We start from the raw sequence: 18,097 nt of genomic DNA, 5'->3' as shown, positions 1-18,097 counted from the left end.
GAAAACTAGCGGCAGAAGAAGCTATACCAAACAACAGAAACAGCAGATGAAAAAATGTACACGAAAATATGAAACGTTACGTAATCAAAAATAACTTGCGAAACTAATAAGAATAACAAAATAATATACACAGAATAATTGAAAAACGGAAAACAATGGACAAAAAATCGTGAAGGCACAACAAAATTGGGGTGCCGTGACTAAACGGCTTAGAGACTTTACACAAGTCTTGCAGCCAATAACATGGTGACAAAACTGGCCAATCAGTTTCAAGGACCAAAAGACTTGACACCACTGACTTAAAAATTCCCTTGGCCCTGATAAGGAAGTGTCAGTCTCCAATAACAGTACCTTTCATAGCTATTCCTTCTCTTAAGCTTAATTAAGCAATGATGGTAGCGACGCCGAGGCCAACGCCTTATCAAAAATGAATTAAGAAGTTACCTTTGCCTTTTACAGTTGTGTAAATGTGCTCAGTACACATACATGTTTGGTCCTAAAAACATGCTTAGGCGTGATATGTAATGAAAGACTTCAATTCCAAACGGAAATTACAAAAAATTGCCGTCGTCGTTCACATTCCCCAGACTATGCAGAACTTGGCACGTCATCATTTTGCAAAGGATGGCAAAGAAAAGTACAGAGATTTATAAAGCACGTGCACAGCTATATTTCTGCTCATTAAACCTTTTGTTTGGTGACGTTCTTGTTGCTGTCATTAGCATTGTTTGCTTAAGCTCCCTATGTCTAATGGATTATAATTGCATGTATATACTATGCTTATGCTATTTCTTTTTTGATAGTGTGGCCTCGGTTCCATGTTATTCTGCTAGCTTTGGAAAAACAGAGGTTGGTATTATCATATTCTGTGCTTTTTAGTCCGAATTCCGAAGGATGGAGCACTATTAAAGTTAGCATATATTGAAAGTTACTTCAGGTATGCATAAGTTTGGGCATATAATTCATGGTAGGACACATTTAGTCGCCTTCCCCTTCACCCCTTAAATGCTAACTGCAAGCAAACAGCAGGAAATAAATGCTAACCGCAAGCAAACAGCAGTAAATAAATGCTAACCACAAGCAAACACAGTATATAAATGCTAACTCCAAGCAAACAGCGGTAAATAAAAGCAAACTATATAATGTGCCCTACCATGAATTATATCCCCTAGTTTGATATCAGATGTTAGTATTTTTGTTAGCTTGACACAATATGACACAACAAATGTAATAACTTTGTTCGTGTGTAAACTTCGTGTAAGGGTGGGTGAGGGAGCATACATGTACCTCACATGGTAGTTGAGGCAGGTGGCCCTTTGAAAATTCTAAGAAATCGCCTCGTTCCCACTCCCCAGAGATTTTTTTAGGTGTTTCTTGCGTTTGGGGTTTTTCGTATTCTAGCAGTAATAGAAAGTTATTTTTGGATTGCATCATTCATAAAAAACATGGCATTGTGCTGAGGTTTTCTAATAGAGGGTAAAAATTTGTACTTGGAACTAAAACAGACCTTAAAAGAGTTCGAAGTTGTAAGGAATAAGCAGTAAGAAGACTCAACCAAATGTAAAGATGGTAATTATGGCTTAGAAGCGAGGATATTGTCCCTTAGGTTGCAAGATTGTCTGAACCAAAGGTTTCCCTGAATACATGTAAATCAAAACACTGCAGACAAATTTAAAACGGACTTAACAAATGTATCCCTTATTACGTGAAGCAGTGTTACAGTTATAAAGTGAGATTAGCATAACGTGCTAGTGGTCGGATGTGTTTTTCGTTGCTCCTCGAAATGGCGGAGTAACAAGTGACCACATTCCCGAAGCTAATCATTGAAATGCCTGAAGATGGTGGAAAACCTAATGAGCCCAAAAGAGGAAGAAGTAGGAAATGTCAAAGAGGAAGCAGCTCCAAAATGGACGAAGAAACTAACGATTCTGACATGATTTGCGATCAACATGGCGACCAAGTTGACCAAGACGACGACCAGACAAGTGCTGTTCGCTTTGAAGAAATTAATCAGAAGCTTGACAAGCTGTTGACTCTTTGTCCTCTAATTGAAGACCTTAAGACCCAGCTAGCAAAGCTAAAGGAAGAAAATACAGAGCTAAAGAAATCATTACAATGAGCGATAGACGAAGTAAACGATTTGCGAAACAACCAGAATGAAATGAGAGCTGAACTAAATAACTCCAGAGACATGTTGCAATATGTCCAGCAAGATCTCCAGATGCAGACCATACGCAACATTAAAATTGAAGCTCAGTCAAGGCGAAGTAACATTAAATTCTTTGGAGTGCGAGAAGCAGAAGCTGAAAGTAACCCGTACGAAACAGGGAGGATTGTAAAACTTCTTCTTGTCAACGAGCTCAAAATGCCGAAGGAAGACGTGGTGAATTTAAAATTCGAAAGAGTGCACCGCATGTCAACTAAACGTTCAGCAAGGACACCAACGAATAGACCAAGACCTATTATAGCCAAGCTGAGTTTTTACAAAGATAAGGGCCGTATATTTAAGCACGTGAAGAATATCGACCCTGAGTTAAAGATGGGCGTCGCAGATGACTATCCCAAGGAAATAAATGAAATGAGGAAAGCGCTACTACCAGTGCTAAGAAAGGCCAAGAGGGAAAAGGCTTCAGCCTCGTTCAACGTGGACAGACTTGTAATTAATAGTCAAATTTACCGTGGACCTGAAACTGAGAAGTTTCCTTTCTATGCAAAAGTTTTGTCTTCATAAAATCGCTATCTGATCTTATTTAAATCACAAGACAGCTTCGGGAATCCATCTTGCATGGTAAGCTGTCACATTTTCAAGGGAGTTGTTTACATTTAGGTCATATGCATACTTGAGACTCCCTTGCCTCCTTTGCTAATTGTTAGTAAAGTAGTCAAAAGTGCCAGATTCTAACTTTGCCGTCGTTGATTGCTTTGCCCTAGAATTTCCTAAATTTTCGCGGCTTTAACTGTACAAATTTGATAAATTTATGCTGGCACCTTTTCATTTATTTGTGTTTAGGTTGCTTTTATTTTTCAGTGTTGATTTTCGTTTACATATCAAGAACGAGTACCCAATTACGTTTAAAAGATTTCGTCTTACAGCCAACTACAGAAGATTTTATAATAATTTATATACCCAAATTCTAATGCTAGTTACACCGGTGGCTTTGTCATCACCACAAAAAATTCTCCAATTTTATTCAAACCAATTTATTAAGATTTGAATATGACAACCCCGTTTAAAGCATCTTTTTGCTCACTTAATGCCAGAGGTTTAAACCAAGCACGAAAAAGACAACAGTTGTTTAGGTGGCTTCATAATTATAAATTTGACGTAATATTCCTACAAGAAACTTACCCAACACAAACTGTTGAAGCGATATGGAATTCTGAATGGGGAGGGAACATTTACAGTCACGGAACAAATCATTCAAAAGGTGTTGCAATTCTCTTCAACCCCAAACTGGATGTACGCATAGGGAGCTCTGAAGCTGACAAAAACGGGAGATATTTACTACTAGAAGCTTCCATATTTGAGTCTACATTTTTGTTTTGTAACATTTACAGCCCAGATGACAATAACAGTCAAATTACATTCTTCTCAAAGCTCAGTGACAGTCTCAGGAGGCACGCTGATATGCAAATTGTTCTAGGAGGCGATTTCAATTGTGCTCTAGCACCTTTGGATAAAATTGGCGGAACTTCAACTGAGAGAAAAAAGACAGTAATTAGCAAAATCAAAAACTTGTGCACGAATTTTGACCTCCAAGATGTGTGGAGATCACAACACCCCAGAACATCACAATACACATGGTGCAATAACTCGTTGAAAGTGCAATGCAGGCTAGATTATTGGCTGGTTTCAAAAGAATTGTCAGCGCTTGCGACAGATTCCGGAATCGTCACCTCAACAATATCAGATCATTCTGCAATAACTCTTCACCTGCAATCAAAAGAGTATGTTCAACGAGGTCCAGGTTTTTGGAAGATAAATAACTCTCTTTTAAGTGATGAAAGGTTTGTACAGGATCTATCGAGTAAAATACTGGAGTTCAAAACAAAACACGATTATTTGGATGACAAAGACGTATACTGGGACATGATTAAAATGGAGGTGAGAGGTTTCTGTGTTCAATATACAAAACGAAAAAACAGGGAACGCCGGAATACCAAAAAGCACCTCCAACAACAAATTGATCATTTGATGAACCAGCTTAAGACTGACAGAACAAAAGAAAACATATCAATATTTTACCGTCTCAGAGCAGAATATAATGCGATAGCTGAATACAGAACAAAAGGTGCTATAATAAGAAGCAGGACACGCTGGCATGAAAATGGCGAAAAAAACACTAAATATTTTCTGAATATAGAAAAAAGACAACATTGTAAATCTCACATTTCAAAGGTTAAAACAAACGACGATAAGGAGATCAACGATCCTAAAACAATCTTAGAACAAGGAAAAATGTTCTATAAAAACCTGTATACTGCGGCGCACGGTAATGACTCGAATTATGAACTATTCTTTGAAAATTCAAATATTGCTAAACTCGATGCAACTCAACAAGAGGAACTTGAGCGTCCGCTTCTCAACGAGGAGTGCTTTCTCATATTAAAACAGTCTTCCAAAAATAAAACCCCAGGAACAGATGGTCTTTCTGTAGAATTTTATTTGCGGTTCTGGTCTTTGCTAGGAGAAGAAATGGTACAAAGTCTCAACTACGCATATGAACATGGACAACTGAACATAACGCAAAAACAGGGCATTATCAAGGTGATACCAAAAAAAAGGAAAGACAAGTCATTCCTTGAAAACTGGAGACCCTTAAGCTTACTAAATGTTGATTACAAAATCGCTACCAAAGTTATAGCACACAGGATTTCAAGTGTTCTTCCAATCATTGTCAATGAAGACCAAACCGGATATGTCAAAGGCCGGTACATCGGTCAAAATATAAGGCTAATCACAGACATCATGAAGGTAACAGAACTAGAAAGTATACCTGGTTTGGCCATTTTTATTGATTTTAAAAAAGCATTCGATACGGTGGATTGGAACTTCCTCTTCAGGGTGCTGCAAGCTTTTAACTTTGGCCCATGCATTCAAAAGTGGATTAGAACTTTTTACACTGATTGCTCCAGCTGTTTTATTAACAATGGATTCGCATCTGAGTTTTTCAAACTCAAAAGGGGTGTCCGTCAAGGTTGTCCGCTCTCAGGCTCTCTCTTTGTTCTATGCACGGAAATTTTAGCTAACGCCATTAGAAATGACAACACCATCAAAGGAATAAAAATTCATGACAAAGAATTTAAATTGTCCCGGTACGCTGATGATACAACTGTCTTTGTTTCTGACACGAAATCTGCAACAAATTTATTCAAACTTTTGTCAAACTTTCAAGAATGTTCTGGCCTAGAAATAAATAAAAGTAAAACTGAAGGAATGTGGTTAGGCACAAGCCGCAAAAACACAGCAAAACCCCTGGGAATTGCTTGGCCAGCTAACTCTATACTCGCACTGGGAATTAATTTCTTGTATAATGATGAAATTATTTACAATAAGAATTTTGAACAGAAACTAATCAAAATGAAAAGCCTGCTTAACTTGTGGTATCCTAGAAACCTTACACTTTATGGTCGCAAATACTAAAATCCTTAGCGATTTCCAAACTCGTTTATAATACATCTGTCCTAACTTTTCCAACAAAATTCATTGCCATGGTAAATCAAGCAATTACGCAATTTGTATGGAATAAGAAAGCTAAAATTAAATACAGAACAATGATAGGGCCGAAAGAGCAGGGAGGGCTAGACATGCCGGATTTTCAAATAATCAATGAAGCGCTTAAAATTGTTTGGGTAAGAAGATTAAGTGACAGCAATGGAACCGCAAGTTGGAGTCATATCCCTCTTTCCTATCTACAACCAGTTGGTGGTCTGTTTCTTCTGCAGTGTAATTTTGACTTAAAGCTACTTAAAGTTGATATACCGATTGATTTCTACAAAGAAGCTCTGTGCGCCTGGCAAATAATTAACTGCAGTACTCCTAATACCAAAAAGCAGGTACTGAATGAAATAGTTTGGAACAATCATCACATAAAGATAGAAGGATATTCCATTTATTACAAAAAATGGCACGATGCTGGATTAACTAAAATTGAAGACTTTTTTCAAAGTAACAGATTCCTAACTTTTGAGGAATTCCGTAGCAAGTTCAAAATTAACACAAACTTCTTAAACTATTTCGGTCTATGCCACGTAGTCCCTCCAAAATGGATCAATATTCTCAAAGGAAATGTTACTGAACCCTTGGAAAAATGTTCTGAGAAGGATAAGATATCTTTAGATAAACTCTCTTGCAGATCAGCAACTAAATTCTTTGTTAAAGTGCACCTAACCCCAAAAAATTTTTTTCCCTAGAACGAATCTACTTATTATTTGAAATAGTTCTGCGAAAAAATTTTTGAATTCCGTTAAATCCTCGATTTTCTATGCCACGACGAAATCTCGAAAATAGCTCCAAAACACCGCCATTTTGTTTCACGACCAAGTTTGAGGAGAATGGGTCCAGCGGCTCTTGTGACATCTACCCAGGAAGGTTGGATATCTCATTTCCTCTCATTTCCTTCAGGATGGTGCAATACACATTCGAAAAGTGCACAGAAATGCCTTCCAGAGGTGCTATCAGCTGTTGCAGCAGTATTCCAGATTTAAAGAAAGATATACTGTACAATTTACTGACGATGATCGGCTAATGGTGCAATAAAGACGTAAACGATGGTTGATTTTGTCGAACCGAAACAATCGAACTGAATCTGTGAGAACCATTGAAGAACTCTCACTGGAATTTGTTCCGCAGACTTTCGAACGCTATTTTCATAAATTTTCTGCTTAAAGCTAACCAGCAATTTGTAGAAATACTACCTACAACCTATATCTTCCAATCCCGCAGTATTTATAACATAACCGGCAAAGTTGTGTGATCCGGTCATGATCAAGAAGCGTTATACTGATATGTAAATAGATCGCAACTGTACACCGCTAACCAACACTTACTTCTCTTTCGATTTAGATGAAAGTCGAAGATTAATCCTCTAGAATTACATGATAACAAAATTGTTAGACTCACAGAGTTTTTCGAAGGTTTGGAAATCAGCAGTGCGACAAAGATTCTGTGCAATAGCGTCGAAAATATGACCGCATAACTTTATCTGCGGACCGCCTAGGGAACACATCCTTTTCGCTTATCCGACGAATTTCACTGCAAACTTTGAGAACAATTTACATTGGTTATTTGGAGTTACGACTTAAAACGTGTGACAATGTGAAATCGGTAATTGTATGAAATGTTTCCTTCCGCCTTGCCTCCCGCAGCTTCAAAAATACAGGTCCAAACAATACGATTTTCAATCGATCGAAGCCAATGTTTTGGAGGTCATCCAGTCTCGAAAACTGCGACACGTACGTCGCTCTTATAAACATGAAGCATTCAACTGAAAGTAAAACACAAACTGGATTTAACAGAACCTTGACAAAATACATTCTCGGTAAGGACAAATGTAAACGGGCTATAAACACACGTGGGAATCTTATGTTTAGTTGACGAAATTACCATCCAAAGCAGTCCTTGAGTTTTCTTTCCTGCTTTTCGTTTGCCTGCTCCTCCACTTCGTATCTAGCTTTCCATTCCTAATACACAAGCAGCTTGTCCACAAAGACGTCTTCCCCGTCGTCGCTTGAAATATTGCAAATTGCTCTCAAAGCTCTAAGCAGTGAGTTCACAGTTGTCGAACGTGCTCGATCGAAGTTTATTTCGGAGCCTTCTGAATCGAAACTTAACTCTGACTCCAGTGACGAAAAAGAAATGATTCTGAGACAAAACTTGGACGTTTTAGTCCCAAAATACATCGCAACGATTAGTTTTGTGTTCTATTTTCTCGAGCAAATACAGAGAGTTGACTGAGGCGCTATTGTGTTTGGTTCCTGGGTAGACGTCATCAGGTACCGCCACCCCAGACTCCCTAAAACGCGGTCGTGAAACACTTAATCGTGACTTTGAAAGGGCATAGAAAATTGAGGATTCAACCAAATTCAAAAATTTCTTCGCCCAAATGCTTCAAATAAAGTCTAGATTTGTTTTAGTGAAAAAAAAATTTTGAGGTTAGGTGCACTTTAAGAGTAAATTCGTTACACCTACAGCTGAACGAAGGATGAAAGAAGCCTGTCTAAAAGAACATACAATACAACTCATTTATAGCCTTCCCTTTAATGTTACAAAAGACACTAGACTCGCCATTTTCCAATACAAAATAATTCATCACATTCTACCCACAAATTTGACACTTTTTAGAGATTCATTAAAGGAACATGATAAATGTCACCTCTGTGGAGAAAGACAAATGTCAACCCACCTTTTTGTTACCTGTTCTGAAGCTCAGCATTTTTGGTCTCTCTTTACTAATTGGTGGAGCTCCAAAAACAGGGATAGGATCACTCTCGATAAAAATGAAATAATATATGGCGTGACAGATAACTTCGCTCATCATCTTGGTTTAAACCTCTGCATTATTATAGCCAAATATTATTTATATACTGCCTCAAGAAAAGAAGAAGAGTTTTATTTCGATGCTTTCTTGGCGATGTTGACAAACAAAATTAAAATTGAGAAACATAAATCTAAGTCACAAATTAATATGTGAGAAAGCCTCCTATTGTAGCTAACCCCTCAGTTACATGAAAGATATTAACAAATTGTAATGTAAGATATTATTGTAATGTAAGTTACTAAAATCGTAAATAATGTTAGTATTGTAAGTTTTGTTATTATCATTAAATTGTAACTTATGTTGACATTGTAAGTAGTAGGTAATTTGTATATGTAATGTAATGTAAGATATTGCAATAAAAAAAAAGTGTTACAGTTATAAGCCTTTTTGCTGCTGTGAAGTAGAGTTTGAAAACTTTGCACTTTCCACTTAGAACCACTTGTTATGGTGATTCAGGTCAGAGGGCATATACCTCTTGATCTGGGAAGCTCTATGTTCTACTGGGCTACTTTAAAGCATTTGTGACAACCCTGATCATTTATGAACCCATAATTATGGGAAAAGAGTTAAACAAAAAATTACAGTGCCCAAAATATATGAAGCAATAATACTAACCCTCAACAGCTTTTCAGGGTAAGGGGATTTAACTAATTTTAAGGATCTGAATTATTTTCAGGGATCAAGGAAAAAACATCTCGTATTTACAATATAATGACTTTTTCTTATGATATACTATATGTTATTATTTTGGAATCATAGGTACACCAACCTAGGGATGAGAAAATACCAGATTTTTGGATAGATTTTAACTTAGGAAGCAAGTCTATCTCACTTTTTGTTGAGGAGAATGACCAGGAAGTAAAAGATAACCAGGTTTGTTGCTGGCCAACTTTATGTTGTTTGTTCAGTCTTTGGTACAGCACACAATAATTATACATGTATCTTATAGTAGACATTAAAGATAGATTCTGCTCAAAGTTCGAGCAATAAGTGCAAAAATTATTTACTAATAAGTGACTCACAGCACGGGAACGTTTTGAATACTATTTAAAACATCTCACTGTAATTCACTTGACCCTGCGATTAAATCCCCAAGCATTCTCGAGAAATTTAATATCAAACCTCGTAAGAATGCTTCATGCATGTGTTATTGTGTTTTTAGCTAATGAGAAACATCCGTTTTTATTGAAATATGGATAACTTCAAGTTCAGTTTTCTCTTCCGGGGTCAGCTTGAGAGCTTAAGTCTCGATAAGATCTTCTTACCTTTATTCAAAATGTTATCATGCAATGAGGTTTCATTGCTCAAATGTTCTGCAGAAATCATCTTTAGTGTGCAGTGTTGCTGTATGTTTTTACAAGTCTTGAAGTATTTTGATGAGTCTGTGGGAGGACTCTATAAAAATGACTGTAGTCAACTCTCTCTTAAGCGACCACCCTCGATGCAGGAAAAGCGATTGCATAAAGGAGAGGGTTGCTTGAAAGAAAAATTAACACAATAAACCAAAAACTGCATGGATCCACTAATTATTACTGTACTGCGTTATCAATTAAAATGAAACAACTATACATAGCTCCTTTAGGAAATACTTATTCTAAATCTGGCAATACATTATAGTGGGCCACTTGCTTATTCATTCAGATCTTATCATGGTTTTGGAAGCCATCTTAACAGGTAGGCCACACGCATCAAAAATTACACTGTTTGTGTGGGAACACTACAAGACTGAAACCAAATGAATTGTTGTAAATTTTTTCATAAGTTTTTCGTGGCCTAAATTGAGGTTTTTTCAGCTCATAAAAAACTCATTAAAAATGCCTGAAAAAACTCTTAGAAACTCCTGTTGAATGGCCCATGAAATTTCCAGTCAGAGAGAAAAATCATCAAACATGCATGGAAATGCCATGAACTGTTAATGCACCATCAAATATATTTTATGAGATTTGCATGATTTATAGAGCAAGCCATGAAATGTATTCACAATATTTTCAAGGTGTAGGAATTCATGGGGTTTTAATGGATGCAAAATTCATGGGCAATAAAAACCCCTTTAACAGAGAGAATTTAATGGCCGTGAAAATGTTCTCCCTACTTTCATGACCTTTTCACAGCATTTTAAGGTCCATGGAAATTGGTTCCCCGTTATTTTTATAGGATAAAGAACTACTGCTATGTACTGTTGAAATGTCATTAAACATCCTTGTGACAATGAATGAACACCTGGGTTTAGGTAACTGTATATCATGTAGTGGACTCATGTCTAAAAATCCTTAATACTTTAATTTATTATATGTCTAGCTCCGTGAGCGGGCAAGATGAATCAAATCCAGTGCTGTGATTGGCTACCCAAGCAGGCAAGATGGAGCTATCTTGCCTGCTCAGGACTACCCGCCGTGTCCGGCAAGAAAAATTTCCCTGAAAGCCGTATAAGAAATCCTTCATTGACCAAGCTTGTTCAGTCAAGATGGCTTAATATTGGCCTCGTTCTTTTTTTGCAAGTTTATGGACCTTGACTCCATCTCAGTCCATAAACACTCAAAAAAAGAACTTGGCCAATATCCAGCCATCTTGACCTCACACTTGGTCAATAACCCAAATTTATTTTATTTATTAATTTATTTTATTTTATCTCAGTGTGTAGAATTCCACAAATCCTGCAATCTGATTGGTTTGCGGAGCGAGTGGAATTGATCTATTTTTGTGAATGAATTAGTAGTAATCGGCAATCCTTAGCTTTTTTAGTTGTGGGTATGTGAAGCATAGAAATGACTATTGTTACGGGGAAAAATATGCAATTGTGTCACTCACTTGGATGTAAACTTTTGGCCGATAACATGGAGAGCCTGGGTACAAGTTTCTCGAGGACCTCCAAAGTTGAGAGTGGCCATTTTGGTTGTTGTATTTCAATTTTGTAAATATGTTGTATTTTGCCTAGCGCTTTTGTTCACACATAGATGAAAGCTGTTGGTCACAACAGTGCAGCCGGCGAGGTCAAAGAATTGATACAAGTCAAAGTCAGGAAGTGAGATCGTGTTTACTAGATGTGGTTCATAGCTTTTTTCTTGGCTAGAGAATTTGATGGTTTCCACTCGCTTTCTCTCCTTGTAGAGTCCAAGGTAAGCCTAAGGTAGCCTTTTTCTGTACTGTATTTTTTTTTTTGCACCCATTGAAATTCTGGCAGTGCTCGTATCTTAAATTCAAAACCCATGATTTAATTAAATCTCATTTTGCATTTTAAAATAAGCTTACTTCAAGCAAAAAATTCAAACCGCCCAATCTTTTAATTTTGTTGCTCTTTACACCACATTTCTTCTGTATTCTATGCAGTTCGACTAGAGTGAGCATTTCTTCATGAATGGTATACAAGTCAGCATCCACGATCGAGTAAATATGCCCTATTATTTGAGTGATAGACATCCAAGAGACTGTGCATATCTACTTTTTGCAACAGAGATTTACTGTCCAATCATGTCAAACACAAGCCATGTTAAACAGGCATAGTGGTTGGTGATGTATTTATAATCTTATTTTTGTTCTAGAAACAAGATATGTGAACAACTAGAATAAAAACTTGAAGTAGATATTAATTGTATCAGTCAACAATCGTTTTGAATATTTCTACATTGCTAGTGAAATGAACACAAACAATTGCCAAAATAATGTGATTTCTGTTTCCAAGAAAGAAAATTATTGTTATTTTTATTGTGCATGTATTTACAATCTGCGATACCCTTTTTAGTGCAGAGTTCACTGCTGGTATGGTTTGGGAGTTGACGTCCCCTAAAGCACTATGGCAACAAGGCACTATGGCAATAAGGCACTATGTCAACAAGGCAAAATGGCAATGAGGCATTATGACAATAAGGTGTTAAACTTTAATGTTTGTTTAACCCATTGACGCCTGAGTGAAATTGCCCATGACCCACCCCTAATTCCCTGGCGTTTTTTTGGAATATTTCTGAGCGAGCGAAAGCACAAAAATAAACCATATGTGCAGTAACCACAGACACAAGATCAGGTTTCAAGACATCGTTTATTTAAAGTTGAATAAGGGAAGGGTCAAAATATTAAAAAATATTAGCAAAACGAACTCAACCTAATGTGTAAAACTGATGAGAAAACAAAAAATTATATTATTTCTTTACTGCGCGACAAAATGTCCCACAGAAGCTGAGAAAATTGACTTTGCGAAAATGAGCTAATTATTGACTTTGGAGGACAAAAACGAAACCAAATACAACAGAATTGAATTTCTTGTACTATAACGGCTAACATTTGAGAAAACAACAAAAAATAAAAGCGAAGAACTCATGTAAAAATCAATCTAAAAGCAAGAAATCAAGTAATTTCTTTGCCGTGCGACGAAAATATTACGTCGCTGCAAAAGAAAGATGAAAGTCGTAAATCAAAAAGACGACAAAAACAAGCGAATTATTTTGAGATCAGTCGTATTTCAACTGTGTTAAATCAGTGGCCATTTAGTTCTTTTCTCAGCAGTTCTGTTGTAGCTAAATAAGACTCCAAAAAATATTTGAACGAGGGGAATAAACTAAATAAACAAAGCTTCTGGAGGTCGCCATAAATTAAATGTGCAGAAATCCAGCATGCACGTTACTGTTCACTTTTAAAACCTAAAATTCCCAAATGCAGGGAACCAAATGAAAGAAATCCGAAAGGAAGTTCAATAACAATAAATTTTCACTCAAGCTGAGACGAAGAAACCTATTTAAAAGCAAAAAATTGTTCAAAATTTCGCAGACGTGCTTCGCTGCATGACAGCATGTTCAAATTATTCTTCACGCTAACACGAAAGCTTGAGTTTTTGCCGACCGCTTTTGCAGTCATTTTAACGCCCGTGGCTTTACCAATCGTTCCAAAAGTTGAATTCAACTTTGAAGTAATAATGTACATTACCATTTTTGTTTCTAAAGTCTGAAAAGCTGCTTTAAACCTGCGATCTGTCGTCAAAACTTACTTGAAAGCACTCCGATCTTCATGTTTTCTCAGTGGTTGTGGGAAGAAAAACTTCTTCACCAGAAAGTTTTGAGGACTCTGTACTCCTTGATCCTCCATTCTGAGGCCACCTGAACATTGATTTGTATTTTTCCTTTCTATTTTAAAGCCCAAAGCAGTAATTTATCCGTGTTAGGAATGAAAACAAGACCTTGGAAGTTTGTTAGATTTGGCCCGCAACGCGCCATGATTACCTGCACTTTTCGAGCACGCGATTTTAAGAAGAAAAACCGTCTTTCTAGGACCCCTGAAGTCCTCTGAAAATATGTTCAGAAAGTCCATTCTGATTGATTTATTTGTCCTCAAGAACAATAGAACAATAGGAGAACCAAAAAATCTTCAGGGAGGGTAGGAAAGGCAATTCTCCCATGTGCTTTTTGCCGGGCAGTTACCGGCGGCACAGGGAGATGGAGGAGTTTTTCACACGGGTGGTTACAGGCGGCACAGGCGTCATGGGTTAATTAATTAATTTCAATCAATTAATTAGGTTTGCAGCAAGGGGGGTAGGTTGGGGTAGGTACCTAGGAGCACTATGAAAAATGGGTAATATATGTACCTACGTTACTTCTTTGATCACTTCAAAAAGCTATGTACTTGTTTCAGAAAACCCCTTGCTCTCCTTGTGGTACTTTTGTCTTTAGAACAAAACCAATATGTGACCTTACACAGGAAAATGTACACTATGCCTAAAGAGGTATCCATTAAGAACATCTAAGCAGCTGTTAAAACGGTAAAAGTGATCCGTTAGAGAAATCTGAAAATGCAAAAGCAATCCATAAAGAAATCTTTGAATTCGTTTTAACATGAAGCCTATCTTGTATCCGTTTAGAAAGTCTTGGAACCATTAAAAAAACGTTTTAAGAGCCAGTGCCCATAACTATGGACCAAACAACGGCACAAGTCGAAAAATCAATTTTGCTCATTTTTTGCCCATAGATTGGCCCTAGCTAGTAAACAAACGGACCATAGTTAGTTTCTGCTAATGCAGCTTTTTTGGGGTGAAATGTGTGAAAAACGATTTTTTTCCGATTGGGCTCAAAATCCACTTCCGGTTTTGCTGAATTTTCCGAATATTTGATTGCTTCGCGCTCCGCAGAACAGCTACTTGAGAATTTTTCAATGGTTTTTACATTCAGCTCAGGTCTTCATGATATGACAGAGCGAAAAATAAAATAAATTGAGGTTTCGTTTGAGCCCGAAACAAGATCGAACAGAAACGCAAAATATTACGATGTGTTGCAAACGAATTATAGCACTAAAATATCGCCATATTTTTCTATGGGCTATAACTTTAAATGCCATAAAAACACTTTCTACAGGTTAACTGTACACCCACCTGTTTGAAAATCAAAAATATCTCTGGGCAAATGGTTTTAAGTCGCCCGCCTTGGGCTGTGCAAAACGAAAAACATAATGGACCACTTTTCACTTTAATATTTTGAAAGTCATTGCTTTGGAAATTTCGTTAATTAAAAACGCCAATTAAAAACAATTTACTTGGAGTTCGGGTGTTACTGCTATGTCGTTTTATGCTGTCGTTCTTTCTTTGATCATTTTAATTACAAGAAAGAGTTCTAGAAAGAAAATTGTTCTAAGTTCATTTGTTAAGCGTAATGACAAGTTGATATTGTTGGTTTGTAGCCTTATGTGATCTGAAGGAACGTTACAGTGATTAAATTTGTATTTGTTGATTTCGATGGATTGATTTTCGGTTAAACCTTTTTATATGCACCAGCACATTTAGTGCCTTTTCTCCTGCTAAAGAGTCGGAAAAAGTGAAGTAAACAAATCCTAAAAGTTTAAATCATATATTAGAGGCATCGACAGTGCGAGTGTCTCGGTAAGCTGTTAATTTGAACAATTACTGTGCTGGACGGATTGCTTTCCAGGTTACGCAGGTACTATACATATAGTTCATTGTGCGCGAATGTTTCTGTTTCAAACAACTGAAATGCTCAACGCTTTTTTTCTTTTTTTCTTCAGTCTTAAAACTTAAGGTTAGAGTTAGGCTAAACCCTAAACTGTTTTGGCAGCCAACCTATTTTTGGCTAATTGTTTAATCAAATTATATATATTTCATTGAAATTCGCTCTTCTGTGACCGACTTCCGCGAACAAAACAAGATGGGTGTTCGCTGTTCATTTAAGACTACAATCCTGGTCAAAAGTGTTGGGACAGTTACGGCAGATGACTTCACAGGCAGCCTCTGTCAAGACCAAAACCGCGCAAGCCCGCCTACCCCTCTCCCCCCTGTCAATATTGCTAAAAATCTTGAAGGAAAAGAAAATCCTTGATAATAACTTCAGAATAGCCACGTTTCAAGAATCATTCGCCTCCTAGAACAGTATTGTCGAACTAAAGAGACGATAATATAGATATTCGCGTCTTATTCCAATAATAGCGATTTTTTAGCAATTGTGTTTGGTTCCAACACAACTATCTACTCAACTACCACTTTCTATTGTCCCTTTTTCCTTTTTTCCCACATCCGATCTAGTCTTCAGAATAGCTTCATTTTCATGCAACTTTGCTAGGGGGGAGGGGGGTCAATTGTACTTGCTTCTATTCATCTTTTGTTCTAAAACGTTAAGGACGTAGTTGAAATCGTGGGTTTTAGCACGTAAAAAGGGGAGGTGTCCCAACAACTTATGACCAGGATTGTAGGTTTACACTAGAGGAAATTGTTCCGGATTCGTGATGAATCCGGAACGTTTTCGTGCCAGATTGATTTTGCCGTTTACACAAAAGTGGACGAATCCGAAATAAAAACTCCCCGATTTGGTCCTGTCTCTGGAGATTTTGAATCGGGAATTTAAAGTGGGAACTTTGAATCCGAAAACTTTTGAATCCGGAGAGTTTTGTCATGTAAACGATTTTCTCTCGAATCCGGATATTTTTCCGCCTGTGATCTTTTGAGTTTGCGGTGGAACAAAAATGGCGGATTACATGATCCAGTCATAGTCAAGTCATAGGCACATTGATGGCCATTTGATGGTGGTTGCTGGGTGATTACCTCGTGCTGTTTCAGGTGTAAGTAATCACTTTTATAATGGGTAATGCCATACTCAGAAACCCAATTTATACTTTACTGCGCAGATGATGACGATGGCACGATCGAAAACCTCGACGGTTCTAGACATTAAGTAAAGACCAGAATAAATGCCTGGAGGGACCTGACATGATGGACAACAGTACCGTGGTCAGCGAGTTGAAAGAAAGCTTCAGACTGTCTCAACCTACCCCTAGCCTTATTTTCGGAGGCATTTTGTTTCTTGTCGTCGAGGCAACAAACTGCTTGTTAACCATTCCATCATGAATGTTCCCAGAGTTATCGTCGTGTATAAATGGTTAAGAATCCGAATATCCTTTCACTGTAAACCCCTACTAATCCGAATACTCTAAAATTGATGAATCCAGGAACTTGTACGAATCCAAAAAAACTCCTTTAGTGTAAACCTAGTCCTAGATCGACCACTGTAATGTTTACATGATTTGTCTACCAGTGTTGTGATCTGCAAATTTCAGTTAATCGATCAAACAACCAAAGTAGAAAAGATGGTTTTTTTTCCCCAGTATGATTGAAACTTAAACGCAATTTCTTCCTCGGCTAATTCAATTCAAGAAATTCCAGGTTTTCTAGCTGAGTTTGAGCATAATTATTGTGTAGGTACAAATTTTCTACACAGCTAGAAGAGCTGAGATGCCGTCACGCAGTTAGTACTTTATAGAAATTATGGTATTTCCACTTGACTTTATTTGTCAGCAATTCAATTCCATAAACCATAGAGGACTGGTTAAGTATATCTCTAAAACTGCCACTGTATTGTAAGTTATCAGTGAAATCAATAAAACAAACAAGTGTTAAAATCATTTCCTGGAGTACTGTAGTAACGTTCTTTATCAGGGATGTGGGTGTTGCAATGCAAATGAAAAAACATATATATTTATACTAACTTAAACAACAAAAAAAACCATTTTCCATTATTTTATCCACACGTTTCAAAAATTGCTTTCATCGGATTGCTGGAAACGAATATTTTACTCGAGAGTGGCTCTCCGCGTCACGCAATTGTTTACATTCCAGTGGTGGATTTTGGGCAAAATCTTCAAGAAACACAGGCCAAGGCGGGCGACTTGAAACCATTTGCCCAGAGATATTTTTTGATATCCTAACAGGTGGGTGTATATTTAACCCGTAGAAAGTGTTTTTATGGTATTTAAAGTTATAGCCCGTAGAAAAATATGGCGATGTTTTTATTCAATAATTCTCTTGTGACATACTGTAAAATTTTGCATGTCAGTATTATCTCTTTTCGGGCTCAAAACTAACTTTGATTTATTTTATTTTTCGCTCATTCATACTACGAAGACCTGAACTGAATATAAAATCCATTGAAAGATTCTCAAGTAGCTGTTCAGCGGAGCGTGAAGCAATCAAATATTCAGAAAATTCAGCAAAACCGGAAGTAGATTTTGAGCCCAAACGGGTTGAAATTGTTTTTGGCGTATTTCTACCAAAGAAAGCTGTATTAGCAGAAACTAAC

General features: G+C 37.1%; 2 protein-coding genes across 5 annotated transcripts in view; both read left to right on the top strand.

Moving 5' to 3' along the window:
- The window catches only part of LOC145462464 (synaptonemal complex protein 2-like), a 151,846-nt gene extending 142,476 nt beyond the window's left edge, over positions 1-9,370 (top strand). The window contains exons 11-12 of one of the 4 annotated variants that reach the window (XR_014041196.1): positions 804-937; positions 9,300-9,370. Coding sequence is in view for 1 of the 4 variants with exons in the window: in XM_081445999.1 (XP_081302125.1) it covers positions 804-879 (76 nt within the window). In the remaining 3 variants the exon portion in view is untranslated. Of the gene's footprint in view, positions 1-803; positions 3,394-9,299 lie in introns of those variants that run through there. The other 3 variants (XM_081445998.1, XR_014041195.1, XM_081445999.1) reach the window with 3 other exon arrangements.
- The window catches only part of LOC145462469 (uncharacterized), a 249,957-nt gene extending 234,408 nt beyond the window's left edge, over positions 1-15,549 (top strand). Inside the window, exon 2 of the mRNA XM_081446005.1 lies at positions 15,537-15,549. The gene's annotated coding sequence lies outside the window, so the exon portion shown is untranslated. The remainder of the gene's footprint in view (positions 1-15,536) is intronic.
- The last annotated feature ends 2,548 nt before the right edge of the window (positions 15,550-18,097 follow it).

The sequence above is a fragment of the Orbicella franksi genome, chromosome 12 (assembly GCF_964199315.1).
Source record: "Orbicella franksi chromosome 12, jaOrbFran1.1, whole genome shotgun sequence".
Classification (NCBI taxonomy): Eukaryota; Metazoa; Cnidaria; class Anthozoa; order Scleractinia; family Merulinidae; genus Orbicella; species Orbicella franksi.
Note: the sequence above shows the minus strand (reverse complement) of the source record. Positions and strands in the feature narration are given on the sequence as shown.